Source organism: Notechis scutatus, chromosome 2 (genome assembly GCF_049901735.1).
Source record: "Notechis scutatus isolate UNSWTSFEM ecotype Mainland chromosome 2, rNotScu1.2, whole genome shotgun sequence".
In the NCBI taxonomy this organism is placed as follows: domain Eukaryota; kingdom Metazoa; phylum Chordata; class Lepidosauria; order Squamata; family Elapidae; genus Notechis; species Notechis scutatus.
Genome location: NC_142010.1, coordinates 29,993,804 through 30,015,772, shown reverse-complemented (window position 1 = coordinate 30,015,772; position 21,969 = coordinate 29,993,804). Strand labels below are relative to the sequence as shown.

The 21,969-nt window shown below is 38.2% G+C and overlaps 1 protein-coding gene across 2 annotated transcripts in view; it reads left to right on the top strand.

Moving 5' to 3' along the window:
* Nucleotides 1-21,969, top strand: part of FHIT (fragile histidine triad diadenosine triphosphatase) — a 964,256-nt gene that overhangs the window by 110,679 nt on the left and 831,608 nt on the right. For both annotated transcript variants that reach the window (XM_087954523.1, XM_087954522.1), the window contains exon 2: nucleotides 2,876-3,002. In XM_087954523.1, coding sequence (XP_087810649.1) covers nucleotides 2,900-3,002 — 103 coding nt within the window. In that variant the 5' untranslated portion in view covers nucleotides 2,876-2,899. The remainder of the gene's footprint in view (nucleotides 1-2,875; nucleotides 3,003-21,969) is intronic.

The following is a 21,969-nucleotide window of genomic DNA, read 5'->3' as shown; positions in this document are numbered from 1 at the left end:
TCTTTGTTGGTCTCTATTTATAACTCATACTTTCCAAAACTTTCACTTTGTCAGTAATTTGTTTCAAGTCTGCAGCCAGATGCCCTACAGATACTTTACTTTTTTAATTTCTTTTTTCACTTCTTTTTAATTCCTGCAAATCCTTCTTCCATTTCCTTTTTACACTGTTGCAGTCATCTCTTTGCCAAATTCTTCCAATACTTTCTGCAAAGAATCTTGTGAAATGCCTTATTTGTAAGTCATTCTAGTGAACCCTTATGTCCTTCTTCTAATTCACGAGCTTTTCTTGGGTTTGCCATTGTGAGAAAATGAAAACATGTTGATGAAAGTAATAATGAAAGTAAAGGGTTTCTCTTTTTTCCCCTGTTTTGCTTTGCTATGCTCAGCACTTTAGTTCCAATTAGTTCTCCATAGTTACATTTTCGTAGTTAGTACATATTATCCTTATCTTCTTGTTTTGTAAAAACCACCAATTATTTACTGCCCTTAAAAATAAATAATCAGCATTTCCACAAAGATCTGGTCTGTTTATCTACTTAATTTTGTTATTTTCAAAGGTACTTTCATTAAAAAAAAATTCCTTTAAAAAAAAATCACTATCCCCTTTATCCATTTAAAAATTTCTTGGATCATGATCTTGTTAAGCTTTTTGCTTTTAAATTAAAATCCTTTAAAATGTTGTTCCCCTTTTTAATTTTAAAAAGAAGGCACTTCACAAGAGTCTTTAATTTTCATTGCCATTCAGAATATCTTTCTTAGATTGTAAAGTAATTAAATCGAAAGATATTTAAGAAAGTGAAGAGTCCCTTCTAGCACTGAAGTTTTTATCTAGCTGGTAATGAAAGATCTGTAAGAATACAACCAAGCTCAGAGAGCACCAAGAGCTCCACAGACTTATGGATAAATTATTGCATTTTAAGTTTGAACATTGATATCTCCTCAGGGATTGGAATGGAGTATTTCTCCACAAAAAGATGGAACATCTGGGGGAAAATGTTAACAACACACAGGGGAGATTACCAAAGGTTTTTTTTTTAAAAAAAATTAATGGATAATTTTCAGCTTGTTGATACATGTAGATATAAAAATGGTGATTCAAAAGAATATACTTATTTTTATTCCTCCCCTCTTGCCATACAAAGTTAGGTACATCTTTCTCTCATTTTTTAAATGGTGTATCAGTTGCCAGAACAGGTATTGTTTGAAACAAAAATTTCATTATTGGAAAACATTTATTTTTATCACAGAAACCCTGCCCAACAATGACAAATTGTAATTTCTCCCATCAGAAGGTCAAATTGGTTCAGTATGCAGTGGCCTAGGTGACTTGTACAACACCTCTTCTCTGGCATTGGTGGCCAGTCAGTTTCTAGGTGCAATTCAAGTGCATTTTTTTTTAAAAAAAATTTTTTTTATTTTATTTGTTTGTCAAACATGTACAAGATAACAAGTATAGGTATGAACATAAACATGAAGAAAGGGAGTAAATACAGATAAATGGGGACAGTAAGAGAGGGATGGTAGGCATGCTGGTGCACTTTAGGACCTCTTAAGAATGGGGTGAGGTCCACGGTAGACAATTTGAGGTTGAAGCTATGAGGGTTTGAGCCTGTAACAATGGAGTCGGGTAGAGCATTCCAGGTGTTAAATTAGTTGTTAAAATTAGTTCTAGTAGCTAGCTCCTGGTGAGTTCATGGACAAGACCATTCAGTTTTTTTGGTAGCATTGCAGAAGTGCTTCGGTTTCTCTTTGTCCAGAATTATTTCTGACTTCCTGGACTAGGACTGAAAAAAGAAAGACTATCCCCAAGTTGGCTTTCGTGCCTAAAAGAGTAGAAGCTAGATCTCCTAACACCTATTCTGATCCTTTGATTGCTATTCCTAGTTGATCTCAAGATGCTGATTATCACCTTGCATGGTTCAGGGTCTGGTCATTTTCAAGACACCCTGCTCCACAGTGAACTTGCCTACCTTGTAAGATCTGATGGTGACCCTGCTAAAGGTGTCATCCTCTAAGGAGCAGCTAGTTCAAGATGACCAAATGGGAGCTGCAGAAGTGCTGATGATCATTAGATGTCAATAAATTGTTAGATATTCTTTATCTTTCTTGAAAGTGAGAACAGTTAATCAATAGAACAGCTTATCTCTGGAAATTGTGGGTGCTCCATCATTGGAGGTTTTCAAGAAGAGGCTGGACAGCCATTTGTCCAGGGCTGCATAAGGTTTCCTGCTTGAGCAGGGGTTGGATTAAAAGACCTCCAAAGTCCCTTCTGACTTTGATGTTCTATGTTCTATTTCTTTGCTGCTTACTAATGGCCTTTCTGGATTTTGGCAACCCAGATACGGCCCTGTTAAAGTAGAATGTGAAAAATGAAGGACTAGTTACATAAATTATTTCACACTAATAAGGTACAGTGGACAAGACTATCAGTTTTCTAGATCTTTCCCTTTAGGATGCAAATTATTTCTAGGCAATTTGCAGACATCAACAATTATATTATTATTATTATTATTATTATTATTATTATTATTATTATTATTATTATTATTATTTAAGTGATATTCTTTTCTACAGGGAAGCTTGTGATTGTTTACTCAGCCATCCTCTAGCAAACATCAAACATGTCCAATTAGCACGGAGATACACTGATGAAAAACTTGCAAACTAATGTTCACTTGCCCAATACACAGATGTTTCTTTGAGAAGATTCAAGCAGAGAAATGCAAAAAAACAAAAACAAAAAACCCCAAAACCAAACACAACAGAACAACAACAAAAAAGTGTTGAGCTTCAGTAATTGAAAAGATCCTATCGATGATCTTGCTTGCATGATAAAATGAGATAAAATGAACTTTTCCAACGTTCTCCTCCACAGATCCTGTACAAAAAAGGGCTGAACATGTCACTCCGTTTTGGACAACATCTCATCAAGCCTTCTCTTGTGTTTCTGAAGACAGAGCTGTCTTTTGCATTTGTGAACAGGAAACCTGTGGTCCCAGGCCGTATCCTTTTTTTTCCTGATTAGAAAGTATCAAGTGTAACAGATGGCTTTGGATCTCTGGCTATCTGCCTGGAAGTGGGCACCTTTCCTCGCTTCTTGAAGTAGAACAGGTAAGATGTTACTCATATTTATTCTGAAGCCAGTCAGTGGAACATAATATGCTTGATCAGTGTTGCAGAACTTTTGAAAGAGGTTGCTTAGCAACGGTGACCGAAGAGGTGATTTTTCTCCTGACCTTTTCACCAAAGGGAGATATATAAATAAACAGGCATTTAGCATTTTTGAAAAAAGGAGTTGAAAGTGCTTCAAAGATCCTCTCTGTTTTAATTGTTGCAGTATTGGACCAGAAATTAGACTTTTGTGGGTTTCAGTGTGCATGAGGGACAAATTCAGCTGGAATGGCTAATTTCCCAGGTGAGCAATGGCTTTGTGAGGGAACAACCAAGACTCAACAGTAAGTCATATGCTCATATTATGCCAGAAAGTCCTAGGATCCATCTTAGAAATCTAGTAGCATATAATGAAAGAGTCCTCTGCTCAAGTTTCGAGAAAGTTCCCAGAGTCAGAAAAGTTGGTCTTGGCAGACAAATATCTGAGCCTAGAATATGCAACTTCCTAGATAGGAAAAGGTGTACACGGACTAATAATTGTTTTGAGAGATTTGGGTCCTGAAATATAACATGAAATATAGCTATAGATAGATGAGATATTGCTCAAACCTAACGGGTAGGTTGGTTCCTTTGTTTAAATCAGGGGTGTCAAACTCAAGGCACTTAGATCTGGTCTGCAGGCCTGCCCTGGAAACAGTGACAGACCGGCCCGCAGTGCCTCTGCCAGCAAAAAGAGAGCTCGGGAAGGCCCGCCCAGGGTCCATTTTCAGCTGTGACGGCCTCCTGCAAAGGCTCCTCCCGAGCTATGTTTTCACTAGCAGAGGGCTGCAGGAGACCATTCTGGCCAAAAATGAACATCTTCCCTAGGCTCTGCTTTTGCTCACAGAGATCTGCAGGAGGCCGTTGCGGCCAAAGTTGGACCCTTGATGAGTGACATTGAGCTGGCCATGCCTCCCCAGCCCCTCCGAGATCAAACACAACCCTGATGCGGCCCTCAATGAAATTGAGTTTGACTCCCCTGGTTTAGATCTAAGCTAACTTTTTGGGTACGAAAGCTAGCATTAAACCTTCAGAACACAATCGATTAGTTAAAGGTACTAGAACAAGCACCCTCCAAATGTGTGGATTTCTCTCTCCAGTAAGTCTATACATTTGCTTTGCTGACTGAGGAATTTTGGGAGTTGAAATCCACAGGTCTTCAAAGGGTCCAGGTTTTGAAACACTGCCTTAAACTGATCTTCAGCTGGCGACTGGAAAAAATAGCACAGCTGGAAACAGCGGCCCATATAAACATCCAGAGTACTCTAGCAGCATGTTCTCTTCTGTTGAACTCGTCTCCTTTCATCTGGATGCATTTAATTATTATGTCTAATAGATGCTGAGGATAACGGATGGTGGTTCATTTTAGAGCACTGGAATCTCAGTGCCCCTATTTATAAAGAAATCAAACACAAAGTTGAAAAACAGTGATCTTTCCAATAGTGATGAATTTCATTAGCCTAGAAACTATTGATAGGGCTGTCAAAAGCTACCAATTATGATGACTGTATATTATTACTTCTTATATTGGAAACACTTTTTCTCTCTGGCCCAATTGCTGGAGAACACCATGGTTACAGAGGGTTTTGCCTCTGCTTGCTGCCTATGGTTTATTCACGTGTACTTGATTGGCCATTATGGAATCAAAATAATTAGACCTTTGGAGTGATCCAAAAAAAGTTGTTTCCTGTAATGACCCAAGCTTCATGGAATAGCCTTCCATTGAGTATTGATTATCCTTCATGAATTAGGGCTTCTGAAAAACAGTAAGGATTGAATGGTTCTGGAGGGGTTTTGGTCCTTGATAGCTATCTTGGATGGAAGTGATAATATGAATTTATGGTATAAGATACTTATCGACCTAGTCAAGTTGTTGGCTGTTTTTGATCTTATTGTGTGCATTTTAATGTTTAATCTTGAAGTCCTTATAGCAGACATGATGTAAATTATTATTGTGGATGATTATCTTGCTTTACTATGGTGTTGCTACCATTGCTATTTTATATTTTATATGGATTGTAAGCTTCTGTAAGTCCATGTGGATTTGACAGCACAAAAATTTAACAAACAAATGCATAAGTCAATGTAATCCTACAATAGCTGGCAGGGATCTGCGTTAAAAGCTAAACTTTGGACCTCGATAAGCAATGCAGAGTGATACATGCTTCCCAATTAGACTATAATATGGAGAATTTTACATTAGTGTTTAATGCATTCATAAATCTTTAAAGCAAAATTTATTTTAACAGAATTTTTGTTGTTGAACTGTGTAATCACATGTGTGTGTTTAATATGTTTCCTCATGTTACATTTTGTAATAATGCATGTATTGCATTATGCACTGTTGAGTAAGTGTTTAAAGAAGAAGCATCCTTCCCAGTATTTAACTAAGACAGACAAATTAAGGGGTGGGGGAGAAGAAAGACTATACAGTGTGTGTGTGTGTGTGTGTGTGTGTGTGTGTGTGTAAAAATAATAATAATCAAGACTGTGGTTTTGCCTACTCAATTGAATCCCCTCCTCTTTTTATGTGTATATACAGTCCAGTAGATATGGCTGGTTGGGGTACTACCCTGATAAAAGCAGAATTCGGTAAATAAATAAAGTGCTTGCCAGCCAGGAGCAGATAACCATAAAGGAATATTTGCCTGTCCTGGCAGGGAATATATTTCCTATGTTTTACAGCAGTAATTTTATCTACTTGGTTCTGACTCACTGAAGAGAATGCATTTTAATATATATCTATTTCCTAGCAGACAATGAAATATTAACATATTTGAATTTCTGTAAGTTGCAGACAAAAGCAATGGCTTTAAAAGCTGATTCAATTCAGATGTCAGGTTAATTAACTTGTGTGTTTTGAAATATTCAAGTTTCCAAAGAGGAGGGGCAGACATTCAGGCCGGGGGGATTATTCATAAAGTGAGCCATGTTCTGGGAAGGCTACCTAGCTAGCCTGAAGTGCTGGAAACATCGGCAGCTCCAAGGAAGGAGACTAAAATTTAGCATACACCAGTGGTCCCCCTTGATTGCTCTCATGTCATCATAATGTTTAATATGCGCATACACATTTTATTGATTAAGACTTTCTCTTTCTCCGATTGATAAGCCTGCACATTCAATCATGTATTTCCTTTGTAACAACACTGGGGTTAATACATCTCCAAATTCAATTAGGTATATTTGATTTAAACAAATAACTTGAAAATCCAATCTAGCCAGTGTGTGTAATTTTGGATTCATAAATGATCTTGTTTCACCTGTTTTCCAATCCCTAGGTTTGATTTCTTTTCTCTTTTATGGTGTTCATTTTATTTATTTCTCTCCCATACCTATAAACTAGGCAGCCTTTATTTTAGCTCCCTGAACTAGTGACTCTGTATTAGTTTTGTGGACTGGTTCGTTTTTGCTGGCTTTTGAAACTGGAACCCACAGCATGGCTCTAAATGAGTCCTGCTCATGGATTTTTGACCCTATGAGAGATAAAGTTAATTATGTTCATCTTTCATTATCTCCATGTTGGGGGGGAAAACATTGACAAGAACAGGCTGTTGCATATGCATTAATTGCCCTTGTTAGTTACAATCCTACGAGATTGGGGCTGGAAGCCATAAGAAAAATAATTCTCTTTGCATCCAGTTTCTTCTGTTAGAAGATAATTTTTATAGTTCAGGGTTGAACTATGTGGTCTTTGAGGCTCTCTGAACTTGGTGGGTTGTTTGTTTGTTTGTGTTTTTTTTTCCAGATGTTTCATTACCCAACTATGTAACATCATCTAAGTGCTAGAGCACACTGCAACTACATAGCCAAAAGGCATTAAGAGTTGTTAACCTAAATCCTACGTAGCTTTTTCTCTGGTAATATCACACTACTAACCAGAGCATACAAAACATTTGCTAGACCAATACTCGAATACAGTTCATCAGTCTGGAACCCACACTACGTATCTGATATTAGCACAATTGAGAAAGTCCAGAAATATTTCACAAGAAGAGTTCTCCACTCCTCTACTCGCTGTAGAATACCCTATGCCACCAGACTTGAAATTCTAGAACTAGAAAACCTTGAATTACGCGTCTTCGGTCTGACTTAAGCATGGTATACAAAATCATACATTGCAATGTCCTACCTGTCAGTGAATACTTCAGCTTCAACCATAACAACACAAGAGCACACAATAGATACAAACTCAAAGTAAACCGCACCAAACTTGATTGCAGGAAATACGACTTCAGCAATAGAGTGGTCAATGTCTGGAATACTCTACCTGACTCTGTAGTTTCTTCCCCAAACCCCAAAAACTTTAACCTTAGACTGTCTACTATTGACCTCACCCCTTCCTAAGAGGTCTGTAGGGGGCGTGCATAAGCGCACCAACGTGCCTACCGTCCCTGTCTTATTGTTTCTTTTTATTTTTCTTATATGTATCCATTTCATGTATTCACAACTATGTATACATTTATACTTATTATCTTGTAAACAATTGGCAAATCAAATAAATAAAATAAATAAATAAATAAATAAATAAATCATCAATCCTACACTGGCATTGATCATGTCAGCTAGTTGGGTGTGCAAGGAAGCAACCAAGCTCAGAGAACATCAAGGATCCCTCAGTTTCTTTCTTTCTGACTGCCCTCAAAGAATGAACAGAAAAGAAGGAAGCTGAGTGTCAGATGACAAGCAGACAGGACCAGAATGGATGGACAGATTACCAGTTCATCTGATATTATTGGGATGGGAAGAAAGAAATAACTGGATGACAAGAGAGTAATCACTCACCATGATGACTCAATGGCAACTAATCACAATTGGAAGTACAAGCCTTGTGAATGCCTATTTCTAAAAAAACACAACTGAATATTAACTATCTATATATCTGTCTACTATTGACCTCACCCCTTTCCTAAGAGGTCTGTAGGGGGCGTGCATAAGCGCACCAACGTGCCTACCGTCCCTGTCCTATTGTTTCTCTTATTCTCTTATTTTTCTTATATGTACCCATTTCATATATTCACAACTATGTATACACTTGTACTTATTATCTTGTAAACAATTGACAAATCAAATAAATAAATAAATAAATAAATAAATAAATCTTGTTTGTGATACAATAATCCCAATAACTGTGTGAGAAAGATCCTAGACCTAGATGAACAAAATACAGTAGTCCTTTGGGATAATCCAGAATTTGGATGTATGCCCATTAAATTTAAATTTTGACTGCCCGATTCCTTGTCTTCATGCCAATTTAATAATAGTTCATTATTTCCTTGTTGTCTGATGTTGTCTCAGCCGCAGACATGTTTAAGGGTTTCTGAAAGACAAGACTTATATAAACAAGAAAATACTGTACAGACTGAGAAGGTCCTCTGAGGGAATAGTGGAGTTTAAGATACCTCAGTAGTCAAGGTAGTCTTGTTTACACAGCTTTTATCCTGTGATAACAATCCCTTAATCCAAGAAGGTCAAAAACCAAAGCTTGCTTGTTTGAAATATATTTTAGAGAGAAACTCTGAACTTCTTTGTGTGCTTGAGGGATTTGGTGGACAGGTAGAAGATGTTTAAGAGACCTTTTATTGAGTGTCTGAACTTCAAGATGTGCTTGAACTTGCTTGTTGAATAAAGACTGAACTAGAATTGTAATAAATAAAATGAAGCAGAACTGTAGAAACCACAGAGTGATTGCTGTATCCCAAAGGTATGTGCTTCAAGTATGACCAATAAAAGAATGGATTTGATTTAAAAATTGTATAGTTGGGAGATTTATTTATTTATTTGATTTGTCAATCGCTTACAAGATAATAGGTATAAGTATATATATAGTTATGAATACATGAAATGGGTACATATAAGAAAAATAAAAGAAACAATAGGACAGGGACGGTAGGCACGTTGGTGCGCTTATGCACGCCCCTACAGACCTCTTAGGAAAGGGGTGAGGTCAATAGTAGACAGTCTAAGGTTAAAGTTTTTGGGGTTTGGGGAAGAAACCACAGAGCCAGGTAGAGTATTCCAGACATTGACCACTCTGTTGCTGAAGTCGTATTTCCTGCAATCAAGTTTGGTGCGGTTAACCATGAGTTTGTATCTATTGTGTGCTCTTGTATTGTTATGGTTGAAGCTGAAGTATTCATTGACAGGTAGGACATTGCAATGTATGATTTTATATATTATACTTAGATCGGACCGAAGGGAGCGTAGTTCAAGGTTTTCTCCGTCTAGAATTTCAAGTCTGGTGGCATATGGTATTCTACAACGAGTAGAGGAGTGGAGAACTCTTCTTGTGAAATATTTCTGGACTTTCTTAACTGTGTTAATATCAGATACATAATGTGGGTTCCAGACTGATGATGAATGGTGTTGAATGAAATCTAGAGTATGTTTTATTATTACCTTCTCATAATCTGTGTTCATGTGTTTTGGACCAGCAAGGCAAGAAATGTATAATATAACAAATAATCAGTTATTCTGATAATGACTAATTTAAAAGATAAGAATAATTTAAATCCAGTTTTTTCTTGTGATAAAAATAGCCTTCTTCAACTGCAATTTATATAATTCCCAGTCAGCATGGAGATGGTTGGTTTAAATGTTCAACACATCTCAAAAATATATATTTCTGTTTCTTACCTAAGAAATATATATTACTTTATGGCCACCTTTTTTTTAAACTTTAGATATACTTTAACAAGTTTCCATTCAATATTTATAATAACAGCCATGACTTAACTTAATATGTTTCTCTGGAGAACATTGATTTTTTTTTTTTTAAAAAAATACTTTTTAGTAAAGAAGTGCTTTGCAAAGCAGAAATAATAACAAAGGAAAAAGAAAGTAAAAAAGGAATAAGAAAATAAGAATCAGAACGGAGAAATGGTTAATGAAGATGTCAGAATTTGCAGAGGTGGCAAAATTGATTTGTTTGATCAGAGAGAAAATAAATAGATGGCTTGTTGACAATAGAAAATTGTCAATGGCTGAAAATAGACTTTTTGCTGAACATGGAAATCAATGAACTTGTGATATGTGGGTTGGATGATTAGGAAAGAATATTGAAAGAAGGGAAACATGATGCAACCTAGAGGATAAAATACAAAGATTGGAAGTTATTACTTTATATTGTTTCTTTCTCCCTTTTCTTTTTTTATCTATTTTCTTTCTTTTCTGTATTTTAGACTGTTTCTATCTTTCTGCATATAATAACCTTGCTGCTCCTACCATGTACAAGAACAATTCTCCATACATCTTTTATAATTGTCTGTCCATTAGTCCTAACAAGAAAAGTTCTTGAAGAAAATTGGGATTTGGATTGTTTATATATCTAAGATTTCTCAAATTTTCTGCTCTCATGCTACCCATGCCTTACATTAGGGTTCTACAGAAAAATTACATTACAGAAAAATCTCTGAAATGCCTGCCTTTTCCACAAACTGGAAAAATATAAGAGATCCTGGTCTTCATTATAGGTGTGCCATGTTCTCGCATAGTTTTTATTTGTATTCTAACCAATGGAGACTCTCATTTTCTCTAAAACTTGTCACTAAGCAATAGCACTTAGACTTATGTACTGCTTCACAATGCCTTTAGAGCCCTCTCTAAGCAGTCTATAGAGTCAGCATATTGCCTCCAACAATCTGGGTCCTCATTTTGCCCATCTCAGAAAGATGGAAGGTTAAGTCAACATTGAGTCAATAAGAATTGAACTGCTGACAGTTGGCAGAATTAATCTGCAATATTGCATTCTAGCCACTGTACCAGCTCAGCTCTCACCAATGCTTTTTGTTGATGTCCAGTTTGCTTGTTTTCGGAGAAATCCCATCTATTACAATCTTATAATTATAATAGATGCGGTTTCTCTGAAAACAAGCAAACGTGACCATAGTCTGGCAAAAGTGGGTATCTGAATATTTTCTCTCTCTTCCCATTAGAAAGCTCCAGATGTACTTGAGCTGAGCTGGATTCCTTCCTGGTGACATCACGGACGCAACCATGGAGTTTGCTTGGCAATAATATGGAAGTCCCTTACTTTTCCATGTGATCTTAAAAATAACTCAAATATAGCCATGCAGGAGATCAACAGGAGATGGTCAGCTCTCCGGCACTCAGCATTTGAAATGCTTATAAAACCCTTGGACCATTTGGGTTCTATTTCCTGGTTTGGCTCACACACAGGACTTAACTTGGCTCTCCAGTATGTCTACCACTCCGGGTAGAATTTATATATCAGATTTATATGGCTGCCGATTGATCCAGTGAAACTCAGGGTGGAACAACATCCTTTCCCCCTCTTGTCATTATCATTAACAAGTTGGAAAGTCCTGAAAGAGTTTTTTTTTTAAATGTAGCAGCTAGGTAGGGAATGGGTATGTGGTAAGGTTGTAATTCCTAATTTGAGGTCTGTGTTAATCAAGCTTCACCATGGGATGGGATGTAATAGTTTTCATCAATTAATCTTACGCATACCATATCTGGGGCTGTAAAAATTAAGACAATCGTTAGCCCAAAGAGACGTTGCTCAGTCATGGGGGAAAAAAACAAAGGTTGGAGAGGAGAAAAAAAAATCAATATTTTTTCTTCTATTAAAGTGGTGTTTCATAACCGCTTCCCCCACCACCTCCAAATGTATGAAGTCCTTGTTTTTGTCCTGGGTTAATGCATGAAAAATGAATTTGAACATTAGTAGAATCAATTTGCGGAGTAAGGCTTTTATTGTAAATAAAATTATTCATTTGTTATGTCCTATTGTTTTCAGCAGACACAGTATTGAGCTGGGTTTCTGCTCAGGGATGTTGTAAGGAATGCTGGCATAAGAAGGGAACAGAACAACGTTTGTAAATTGATTGAATGTAAAACATAACGACAGAGACAAACATTATTTCTACAGCACAGTTATATTATACAAAGTATTTTTCAACAGCTTATTGAGCTAGTTATTGAAAAGAACAGGAGCAATGGGCAGGATGTTACTGGGACCAAACAGCTTTTTGGTGATTCATTGAGAACATTGTGACCTTACAAAATATGCATTCAAAATGAAAATGGTTTTTTTTTTTTAAAAAAAAAAAACCTTTTTGGGGGTCTACTTTTAATGCAGTGAAAACTTTGGTGCTAAGATAAACTTTGATAGCAGTAGGTGAATTGTTTCAGGAGAAAAATGAGTTTTATAAATTGGGTTTCTAGAAGAAAGGTAGAGAAGCTCATAAAACCTGTTAGGATAGGGCATGAATTGAGCAGAACCCAGACATTAGTGATCTAGTAGGATCCAATTTGGAAAAAAATGTTTATAGGAAACCAAGATTATTATCCTGGATGCTGAAGCCATTTGAACTCAATTGCATTCACTTAGATGTTAAATTTCTAGGCTATAGCGGATATTATATTTCAAAAGTTTAGAGGAAGACAGTGAATCTCCTGGAGGGGATGTTCAGTCAAGGAAGGAGAACAATAAATGGAGAGTGCATCTTTGACCTAAACTTTCTTCCTGATCCTGTTACACTTCAGTTTAGACTTATTTTTTCTTCTTCAAAGGTTTTAAAAGGACCATCACATTTTCTGCTAGTCAAAGAGACAAATGCTGATTTGAAATGTGCACAGGAGATTACGTGTGCTGTAATGGATTTCTCAAAATTAATCTGCCATGTGGAGTCTTAGCTGTTGAATATGGATCAGGACATATTGATTCAGATTCGAAAGAATGAAACTGGAATTCCTCTGATGCAGATGTAGTCTGTATAGATTGGAACCCGTATAAAGCCGTGATTAGTCATGAAGAGGACAGGGGAACCACAGGAAGAGAAAGAGACAAAAAGTCTGCAAAAGTTGAAACCACTTCTCTTAAAAGTAGTGTTTGTAGGGTCCTTGGTGCTCTCTGAGCTTAGTTGTTTTCTTGCAGACATTTTATTACCCGACAAGGTAACATCATCAGTGCCACTGGAAACAACCAAGCTGATAGAGCACCACAGTCCAACCTTGAGCTATGAATATTGTCTTCTAGAGCAGTGTTTCTCAACCTTGCCAACTTTCAGATGTCTGGACTTCAAACACAGCAGGAATAACTCTAGATGTTTTTAAGATCCCTGCACTAAAGTACAGGAGGAGCAATTTCTTATTACTGTAGGAGAGCGATATTGAAATAATATACGGCAAGATTTTTCATGGTCGTTTGTTAGATCTCTCTCCAAAAGGAGAGACACGAAAAGAGTCTGGTGGCATTAGAAGATCATGGGAGAATGTAGTATTGGAAAATGTTGGAGATACATTGCCATTGACATGGTTTGCTTCATGACTACCAGCCATTCCTAATGTACTGCACTTTGGTGCCAGAAAGACAGTATTCTACTGTTTTTCATGCACATTAGCTTCCTAGCCCTTGTACAACCTCTACAATTCTACAGGTATTTAAAATAATATTTCGTACGTGCTATATTGTATGCTTTCTTTTATTCTGCCTTTCCACCCCCAAAACGTGAGTGTTAAGTATGATGGTTGACCATATTCTTTTTGAATAGTAAAGGAAGGCTGCTCTTGCATGACATTCTGTTTATTTGATTGATTTAATGACTTTACTGCCTGGGCTGGTCAAAAATCGAATAGTATTCCAAACAAGGAAATGCTGCTTTCATATTATTCAACTATAAAATTATGGTGTTTTTTTTATTGCCGACTGTAGCAGTTTTCATTAGAGTAATGTGAAATAATAGGGTTGCTCTGTTCAGCCAGTTGCATCTGTATAGTTTGTTAAATAGGTGATGAACATATAACAGGTTCCTTTTGGAAGTGTGTAAAATATTAATACAATTTTGACCCCTTAGGTCCACGTAGTTTTATTTACAAATAAAGATATATTTTTGTATTTTACCTAACTGAAGAACTGCATAGAACAGGGGTGTCAAATTTGCATCGTCATGGGGGCATCACATGATGTATCGGGACTTTTTTCCCCTTCGCTAAACCGGGCGTGGATGTGGCCAGTGTGTGATGCATCCGGCCCATGGGCTGAGAGTTTGACAGCCCTGGTGTAGAAGATCTCTAATAGCCTACTTCAGGGGTCGCCAACCTTTTGGACCTCAGGGACCACCAAACTCATAATTTTAAATCCCGTGGACCAGAGACCCTGGGAAAATCCCCAAAAAAAGTCTGCAGAAAAATTCCCCACCCCGTTTTCCTACCAATCGATCATTCTGGGATCACAGGATACCAGTAGCGCAGGATCTCCAGTTCCGTTCTCGGGGCGGAGAGACTTTTGGCTTCATGCAAAGAAAGTAGAAGAAGCAACAGAAGTCTTGCTTTCTCTCCACCAGAAATGACTGTTTGCTGGCGCAGCCTCTTGGAGCAGGATGCCTTGCAGGGTCCCAAAGATTCATTTCTTGCAGAGTTTGGGGGAGAGAAAGAAAGACCTTTGCTGCTTTCCTTGTGTGCAGCCAAAAGCAGAAGAAGAAAGAAGTGGAAAAAAATAGCCCAGTGGCCAAGCCAGGCGTGTGGGCGAGTGGGGCAAGTTCCCCCCCTCCTCCCTTTCCCCCCTCCCTTCACTACCTTGTGTTGTTCACAATGAAAGCGACGCAAGCCTTGTGTTCCCACAGGCCATGTGGGTGACACAGCCTTGTGTTCCCACACAGCCTGGATTAATTGCTTTGTGGTGTGCTTTGCGGGTGACATTTCTCTGCGGACCACCAAAATTTTCTTGTGGACCACCAGTGGTCCCCGGCCCACTGGTTGGCGACCACTGGTCTACCTCACTTCCCCAAGGCCACTTGATTGGGACATTTTGCCCCAAATTCAGGACCTATTTATTTCTTGAAATCTATTTCTTATCTACTCAATGCCAATGCATAAAGTTAAGCAAAGTAATAAATCAAAGAAACAAGCACACCGAAAACTCCAAGTAGTCTTAGGAGGCAGTCTCAAGAGATGATAGCACCTAGCAGACTTATTTGGGCTTGGAAGCTAAGCAGAGTTGGGTTTGGTTAGTATCTGTGTCGGAAGAATAATTTGGGGTTCCAACTCAATATGTCTAACCCACTTAAAAATACAAATTTATAAATCCTTCCCACATCTGGATGGGATTACTCCAGGGACTGTCAGGGCACCTAGATAGATTAAATAGTTCAAACAATATTCCAAAACAAGGCAATAACTGCATATGTGGATATACTTCCCCCCCCCCCCAACAATTGAACTAAAGGAGAGCCTATGAGCAGCTGATGTTTAAATGGCTCCATTCATCTTTATGGTTTGATGAGATCTCAACTTGCAAAGTTGAGAGAACTCCCAACAGTTTCTCATGATGTCAGTTCCTGTGAATGGGCTGTTCTGAAAATTGTCACAACTTTGTAAGAACAGCTGGGCGCAGTTCTTATGCTGAAATTATTTTCCCCCATGACAAATAACAGCCCTTCATAGCCCTTTTCCTTTGAAGGAAAAAGCATAACATTTAAAGAACATAAATGTAGAATAGTTTTAGGCTCATAGTGCTTTAAAAGCCCAATGAATAGTTACTTTATGATGGATGTGGTATCTTAAAAAAAAAAAAAAGATTTCTCCCCTTTTTATTCTTAACGTCATGGAGAAGAACTTAGTAACTGTGAATACTATGAAGGAGAACAAAGAGGAAATTGGCAAATGTAACAGGCTGCTTTAATAAATCAGTGAGCTGAATGTTATTCTTGAATATTGCCAGCAGGCTGGGGATGTCTTTTTCCCTTCCCCAGCCATGCTACAATTTAATGTTTTTACTACTGGATGGAGGAACTCTCTCCCTTCCCTATCTTAGTATCTTGGAGTTAAAATGATAGCAGAATGTTTGATATGTGTCATATGCATGGGATGATTTTCTCATTCCTCATGGTAACACCTTTATAATAACTTTTCCCTTTACTTGTATTATCCTTTAAAAAAAACTGGAAGGAGAGATGGCAAGACCTGAAATTATTATTGGTGATTGGTTGAGTGATTGATTGACTGATGATTCATTGATTGATTGATGATTCATTGATTGATTGATGATTCAATGATTGATTATGTGCCATCAAATAGTTTTCAACTCCTAGTGACCACTTAGATATTCTCCATGACAATCTGTTCTTGTAACCTGTTCTTTCAAGTCTCCCAACCGTGTATTCAGGGGTGGGATTCTACAGGTTCACACTTATTCTCTAGAACCGGTTGTTAACATTCTAAGCAGTTTGGAGAACCGGTTGTTAGAAGAAATTATTGGCCTAATCCTGTAAGGAAGGCAGGAAGGAAACATTCTGGGGTTGCTTACAGAAACTGCCTCTCCGTTAACCCTTATTACATTCTTGGCAGGACTAGATTTCCTGTCTCAGGAACTACTCTGGAGTTTTTTCCCCTCCTTTGCTGGTCCTTTGCTTGTGTGGAGTGACCATTCAAAGTTACAATGGCACTGAAAAAAGTGACTTATGACCATTTTTCACACTTACAACTGTTGCAGCATTCCCACAGTCATGAAAGGCCAGGCGAGGAGATGCGTGCCTTGATGTGAGTGATATTGATTTGGCCATGCCCAGCCAATAACATGACCACCAAGCCACGTCCACCAGTCACATGACCACCAAGCCACACCCACCAACTAAGCCACACCCACAGAACAAGTTGTTAAAAAATTCAATCATCACTGTATCTGAGTCCATCCATCTTGATGCTGGTTGTCCTCTTCTTCTCTTTCCTACCAGCATTAGAACCTTTTTCAGAGAGATGGGTCTTTACATAATGTGTCTTAATTAGCATAGTTTGAATCTCATCATTTGTGTCTCAAGGAAGAACTCTGGATTTATTAGTTTGATGAGCTGTTGGTTTGTTCTCTTCGTTGTCCATGGTATCCTCAGTAGTCCAGCACCAAAGTTAAAGAGGTCAATAGATGAATTGTCCACGTGCATTGTATGCTTAAAACAAATCCTTATAACTGCTGTGTCTGCCAAAGACAGCCTTCCCATACTGAACAGCCTTTATCAAACCAAGATTTTAACTCATATTATTTGTTCCCAGAAATGTCTTTATTCTTCTCTTGCCTGACTTGAAGCATATCTGTGATAATGGGGGACTTGGAAAAATATTTTGCATTATTTTTGTTCCTAACAATTGACTGCTAATCCCAGAAGAGACTGTACTAAGCCTTAGAATGAAAACATTTATTTTATTTAACATATGGCAAAAAAAACCTTACATTCTCAGGGAACAAATATGAAGCTATTTACTCTGTTGACAAATTCAAAGGAAGACTATTTATGTAATCAATGCATGATGGCGTTGCATACAGACAGTCTCTGGGATTTCCATGTTGTGGGCTCAGAGGGAACTGTTCCACAATATGTCGCACTGTCTGCTTTGAAGCGACACAGCTACGTTCCAAAGAGGAGATCTTTCTCCATTTATGGAGGAGACTAGTGTATGCTAGTCATGTTGAATTCTAATCCTATTAAGGTCTTATGGGTAGATTGAATCCTTTGAGTTTAGTTGTAAAGCAGGATTCAGTTGTTATCCAGCAAGTTTCTGGCTGTCATAATAGATGGATGTCTGGAGCATCCGTATATCTGTATGGACAATACCAACAGTGAGACCACTGCTGATGGTTATTTTGCAGTGTTTCTTAGAACAGCCAGGTGGTTAGCATAGACCAGGGGTGGGCAAACTACGGCCCGAGGGCCACATCCGGCCCGTTGGTCTTTTTAATCCGCCCGCCCGAAGAATTAAGGTTTGATGTGAATGATTGAATGATTGCATTCATTTGATTTTGACTTGTAATGACAGGCATTTTGACACCAGGTAGCGGACCGTCTGTCAAATTTTAAAAGTCAATGAGGCCCCCGAGCCAAAAAGTTTGCCCACCCCTGGCATAGACTCTTCTTCATGTCCCCAAATCTAATTTTGGAATAAACTAGTAAAGATGTTTTATATTTGCAATGCTTTAAAAAAAACAAACACCATCCTGTATAAATACTGTTATTTGTTGATTTCATATTCATTTATTTAGGCCAATGAAGTTTTATATGAGATTAAAAAACAAGATAAGAGTACATTTCAAGCAGTAGCTCAGGGGTGTCAAATAGGATTTCTTCGAGGGTCGGATCAGCATTTTAGTTTTCCTCTGTGGGCCAGCGGGGGGGATAGGATGGGATGAACGCCTCTTGCAGCACCCTGCCAGCCAAAATGGGTTGCGGGAAGGCCACGTGTGGCTCCCCCATGCCCCATTTTGATTGCCAGAGGTAGTGCGGCCTGGTGATTTCCTATTTCCAGGCCGGCCTGCAGGGCCAGATTTAAGCCTTGAGTTTGACACCCTGCTAATAGGCACTTTATTAATATTGAAGGGCCTGGATGAAGAAATGTGTGCTCTGAAGGTGAAGGGACTTGAAGTCAAATGCAGTAATTCTGGAAGAATGTAAGAGAAGGTCCTTTTCCCCCCTGTCTGATAAACATACATCTAAAACAGAAGTGGTATTCAGTCAGTTCAGACAGGTTCTGGAGAACTGGTAAATACCACCTCTAGTTGGCCCCGCCCCCATCTATTCTCTGCCTCCCAAGTCCCGGCTGATTGGCTGGGTCTTCTTTTGTTGCCCTGCACAGGAGAACGGAGCTGGAAAGCAGGTTAGTGGGGAGGGGAGAGGAGGGAATGGGGATTTTACAGTATCCTTCCCCCAGGAGTGGGGTGGAAATGGGGATTTTAAAGTATCCTTCCCTTGCCACGCCCACCAAGCCATGCCCACAGACTGGTCATTAAAAAAAAATTAAATACCACCACTGCTCTAAAAGCAGAGGCACCTTTGGAAAGGGTGACTCTACAGGCCTTACTGTTCAGACAAGCAGTCCATCAGCTAGTCAGATCCTAAGCTGTTTAAAGCCATAAAGACTAATACCAGCATCCTACAACGTGCTTGGAAAGCAAATGCAACCAGTAGAAATTTTTCATTGTAGGGACATGATGCTGAGATCTCAGCGTTATAGACTGCTTACCAGCAAATTTACAAAGAGTAAGATTTAATTTCATATTCTTGCTAATGTACTGTGATTATTTGGAGGAGTCTCTGTACTGAGAGACACATTTACAAGGGCTATTTATTGCCACGAGACAGTTGTTTGTGAAAAATTCTTCCATCTCAATCTGATTTAAATAGAACCCTACTGAAAAGAAAAAACCAGACGCCTGCTTGCAGACTTTCCTACTGGGGCCAAACGCATCATATTTTTATTGAAAGGATGATCATTATTTCTAAATTGTCATTTATATTTAGAAATCAGCACGCTATTCAGAAGCATTCTGTCTTTTGCCCTCTCTTTTTTGGGCCATACATTTCTTCTTACTGATGCGTAAATGGCCACCTTACATGTGTTGTTTCCTTCCCTTCCAAAAGACTATTTTGAGAAGGGTCTGAATTTTCTTCCTTTGACTTCTAAGTCAGGGAATAATGTTGTGTGGCATTTTCTCAACTCCAACTCTGCTTTTCATTCAGTGGAGCTCCATAGACAGTATCCGTCTGTCAACAAGAGAGGCACAAACAAGAGATGGAACTTGATTTGCTGTAATTGTTTCTAAAGAGGCAGCTGATGACTCCCCAAACAAAAACTTATAAACAAGCTTCTCTGTTTTGGAACAGCAAACATCGAGAGACATGCTGTGAAAAGTACTGAGAAGAAGATTGCTCCGTTTATGGTGAGAAGAGATCTAGTGTTCCAACGGTATTGCCCTAGGAAGGAATAGCTGGAAAAGTTCTTCTAATTAATTGTAAGCATGTTTGGTCTGACATTCTTAAATGTTTGCATACAGGCATGAGTCACCATTTTGGTAACATAACAAAGAAGATAAGCCAGCAGCTAGTGAAATCTAATATTATTCAAGATTGTTTCACTGTATCCATCACCCTTTTTTTCAGCTTACTAATATTTTTTCTTTCTTTCTACTTGCTTCTGGCCTTCAGAGGTCTCCTTTTCTATTCAGTTCTTATAATGATACAAAGCTGGAAGGGGTAGATAATAGATGGGAGGAGAAGGAAAATTTCAAGGAAATTTGGCTAGTAGAGCAAAAACAAGGTAAAGGAGTCCCTGCAGATTTTACTCCGCTAGTCGTTACTGACTCTAGGAGGCGGTACTCATCTCCATTACAAGGCCATTGAGCCAACGCTATCCAAAGACATTTCCATGGTCATATGGCCAGCATGACTTCATGGATCATTGTTACTTTCCCACTGAAGTGATACCTATTTTTCTACTCACATTTGCATGCTTTTGAATTGCTAACTTGGCAGAATTACTGTATGATGTAGTTGCTTCCCTTTCACTGGAGATTTTCAAACAGAAAATGGATAGTTCCTCTACCATGGTTGGGGTATCCTGTAGTGTTCGGGGATTTCAGTTTGTTTTCTTCTTAGATTCTTTTCAACTCTATGAGTGTTTTTTTGTAAATAAATAAACAGCACTCAATGGGTTTGAGAATTTGGCTTTGTTTTAAATTCAATTTCTTAGCTTTTCCTGCAAGTGCAGGATCTGCTTTTTTCAGATCAACCAACTGTTGATCCACTGGTTGTGACAGGAATTGACTCACTTGTTGTCCAAAACTAATGTTATGGGCTTAGAGAAAATTGGTGGCTTAGAGTCACCCAGCTGTGTTTCATATCTAAAGTGGAACTAGAACTAGCAGTTATCTGATTTCTAGCCTTAACCACTAGAGCACAGTTGTCTCTCATACACCAAATTGGATAAAATGGGTAACTGAGCAATTTTAGAAGATTTCATTTTGAGGAATGTAGATGCAGTGGTTTTCATAGACTGGGACAAATTGAGTCAAGCTTGCTCATATTAATAATGAATTATTGTTCCTGGCCTGTAAATTTCCAAACTCATTGGTCATGATTATCTTCATAATCTATTAGATGAACATCTTTAATATTTTCTGTAGGATATTACCTATTATGTAGGATTAAGCCCTACAAATCTCATTAACAAGGTTCTAAATTCTATGGAGCAACGTCTAGGGACATTCTCAGTCATCCAGGTCATGGTTGTTCCAAAGCTATGGAGTGTAACATGTTTACATGGCTGAATGGAAGATGAACCTGGGTGGCTCCAGTCTAAGTAAGCCAAAAGACTTGGCTGAAACTGGCATTAGGCTGTCTTAATCTAAACACTTCCCCTCACTCAGTTGTAAAGAATTTATATATGGTTTTCTAAAACTCTTACTGAATCCAGCAAGTTGAATTTTGCTGGCAAACTAATCTTCAGCCTGACCTACCTTTATGCTGGCATTGTAGATATCTGTTTAGTCCTGTTACATCTGCCCACTCTTTCTGGTTTGGGGTCATTCTGTTGGCAGATTTGTCTGTGGCATTGCTAGGCCTTGGGGATAATTGTCAAAAATTGTTTTCCTCATTAAATATTATTTGTGCTTCAGCCTCCTCACCAGCCAACATACTATATTTAGGATGACTCCCCTTGGAATCTTCGGGCACCCTGATTTTTATGGTGCTAAGCAATTTATGAGCAACTGAGATGGCTCTACCTGGGTATGGATAATTTTGCCTTGATGTCTCATTTTCTCTTCTCCTAGTGCAACTGGAGCTGGTTATAGTTATCAAGAGAACTTTTCATCTTACAAATTTATTTCTAGCAGGGGGAATCTTTTCAGAATGGGAATAATTTCTCCATCTGCTAATAATTCTTTGGCAGATCACAGTAACCTCTGGATTTTGATGAAAATGGCAATTTGGGTGTAATGAGTTATTTCCAGATCAAGTAAAGCAGAAAATATTACATTACATTGTTGCCGTTTTTAAAAGGAGGTAATAAAGGAGAGCGTGGTTTTAATATAAAATG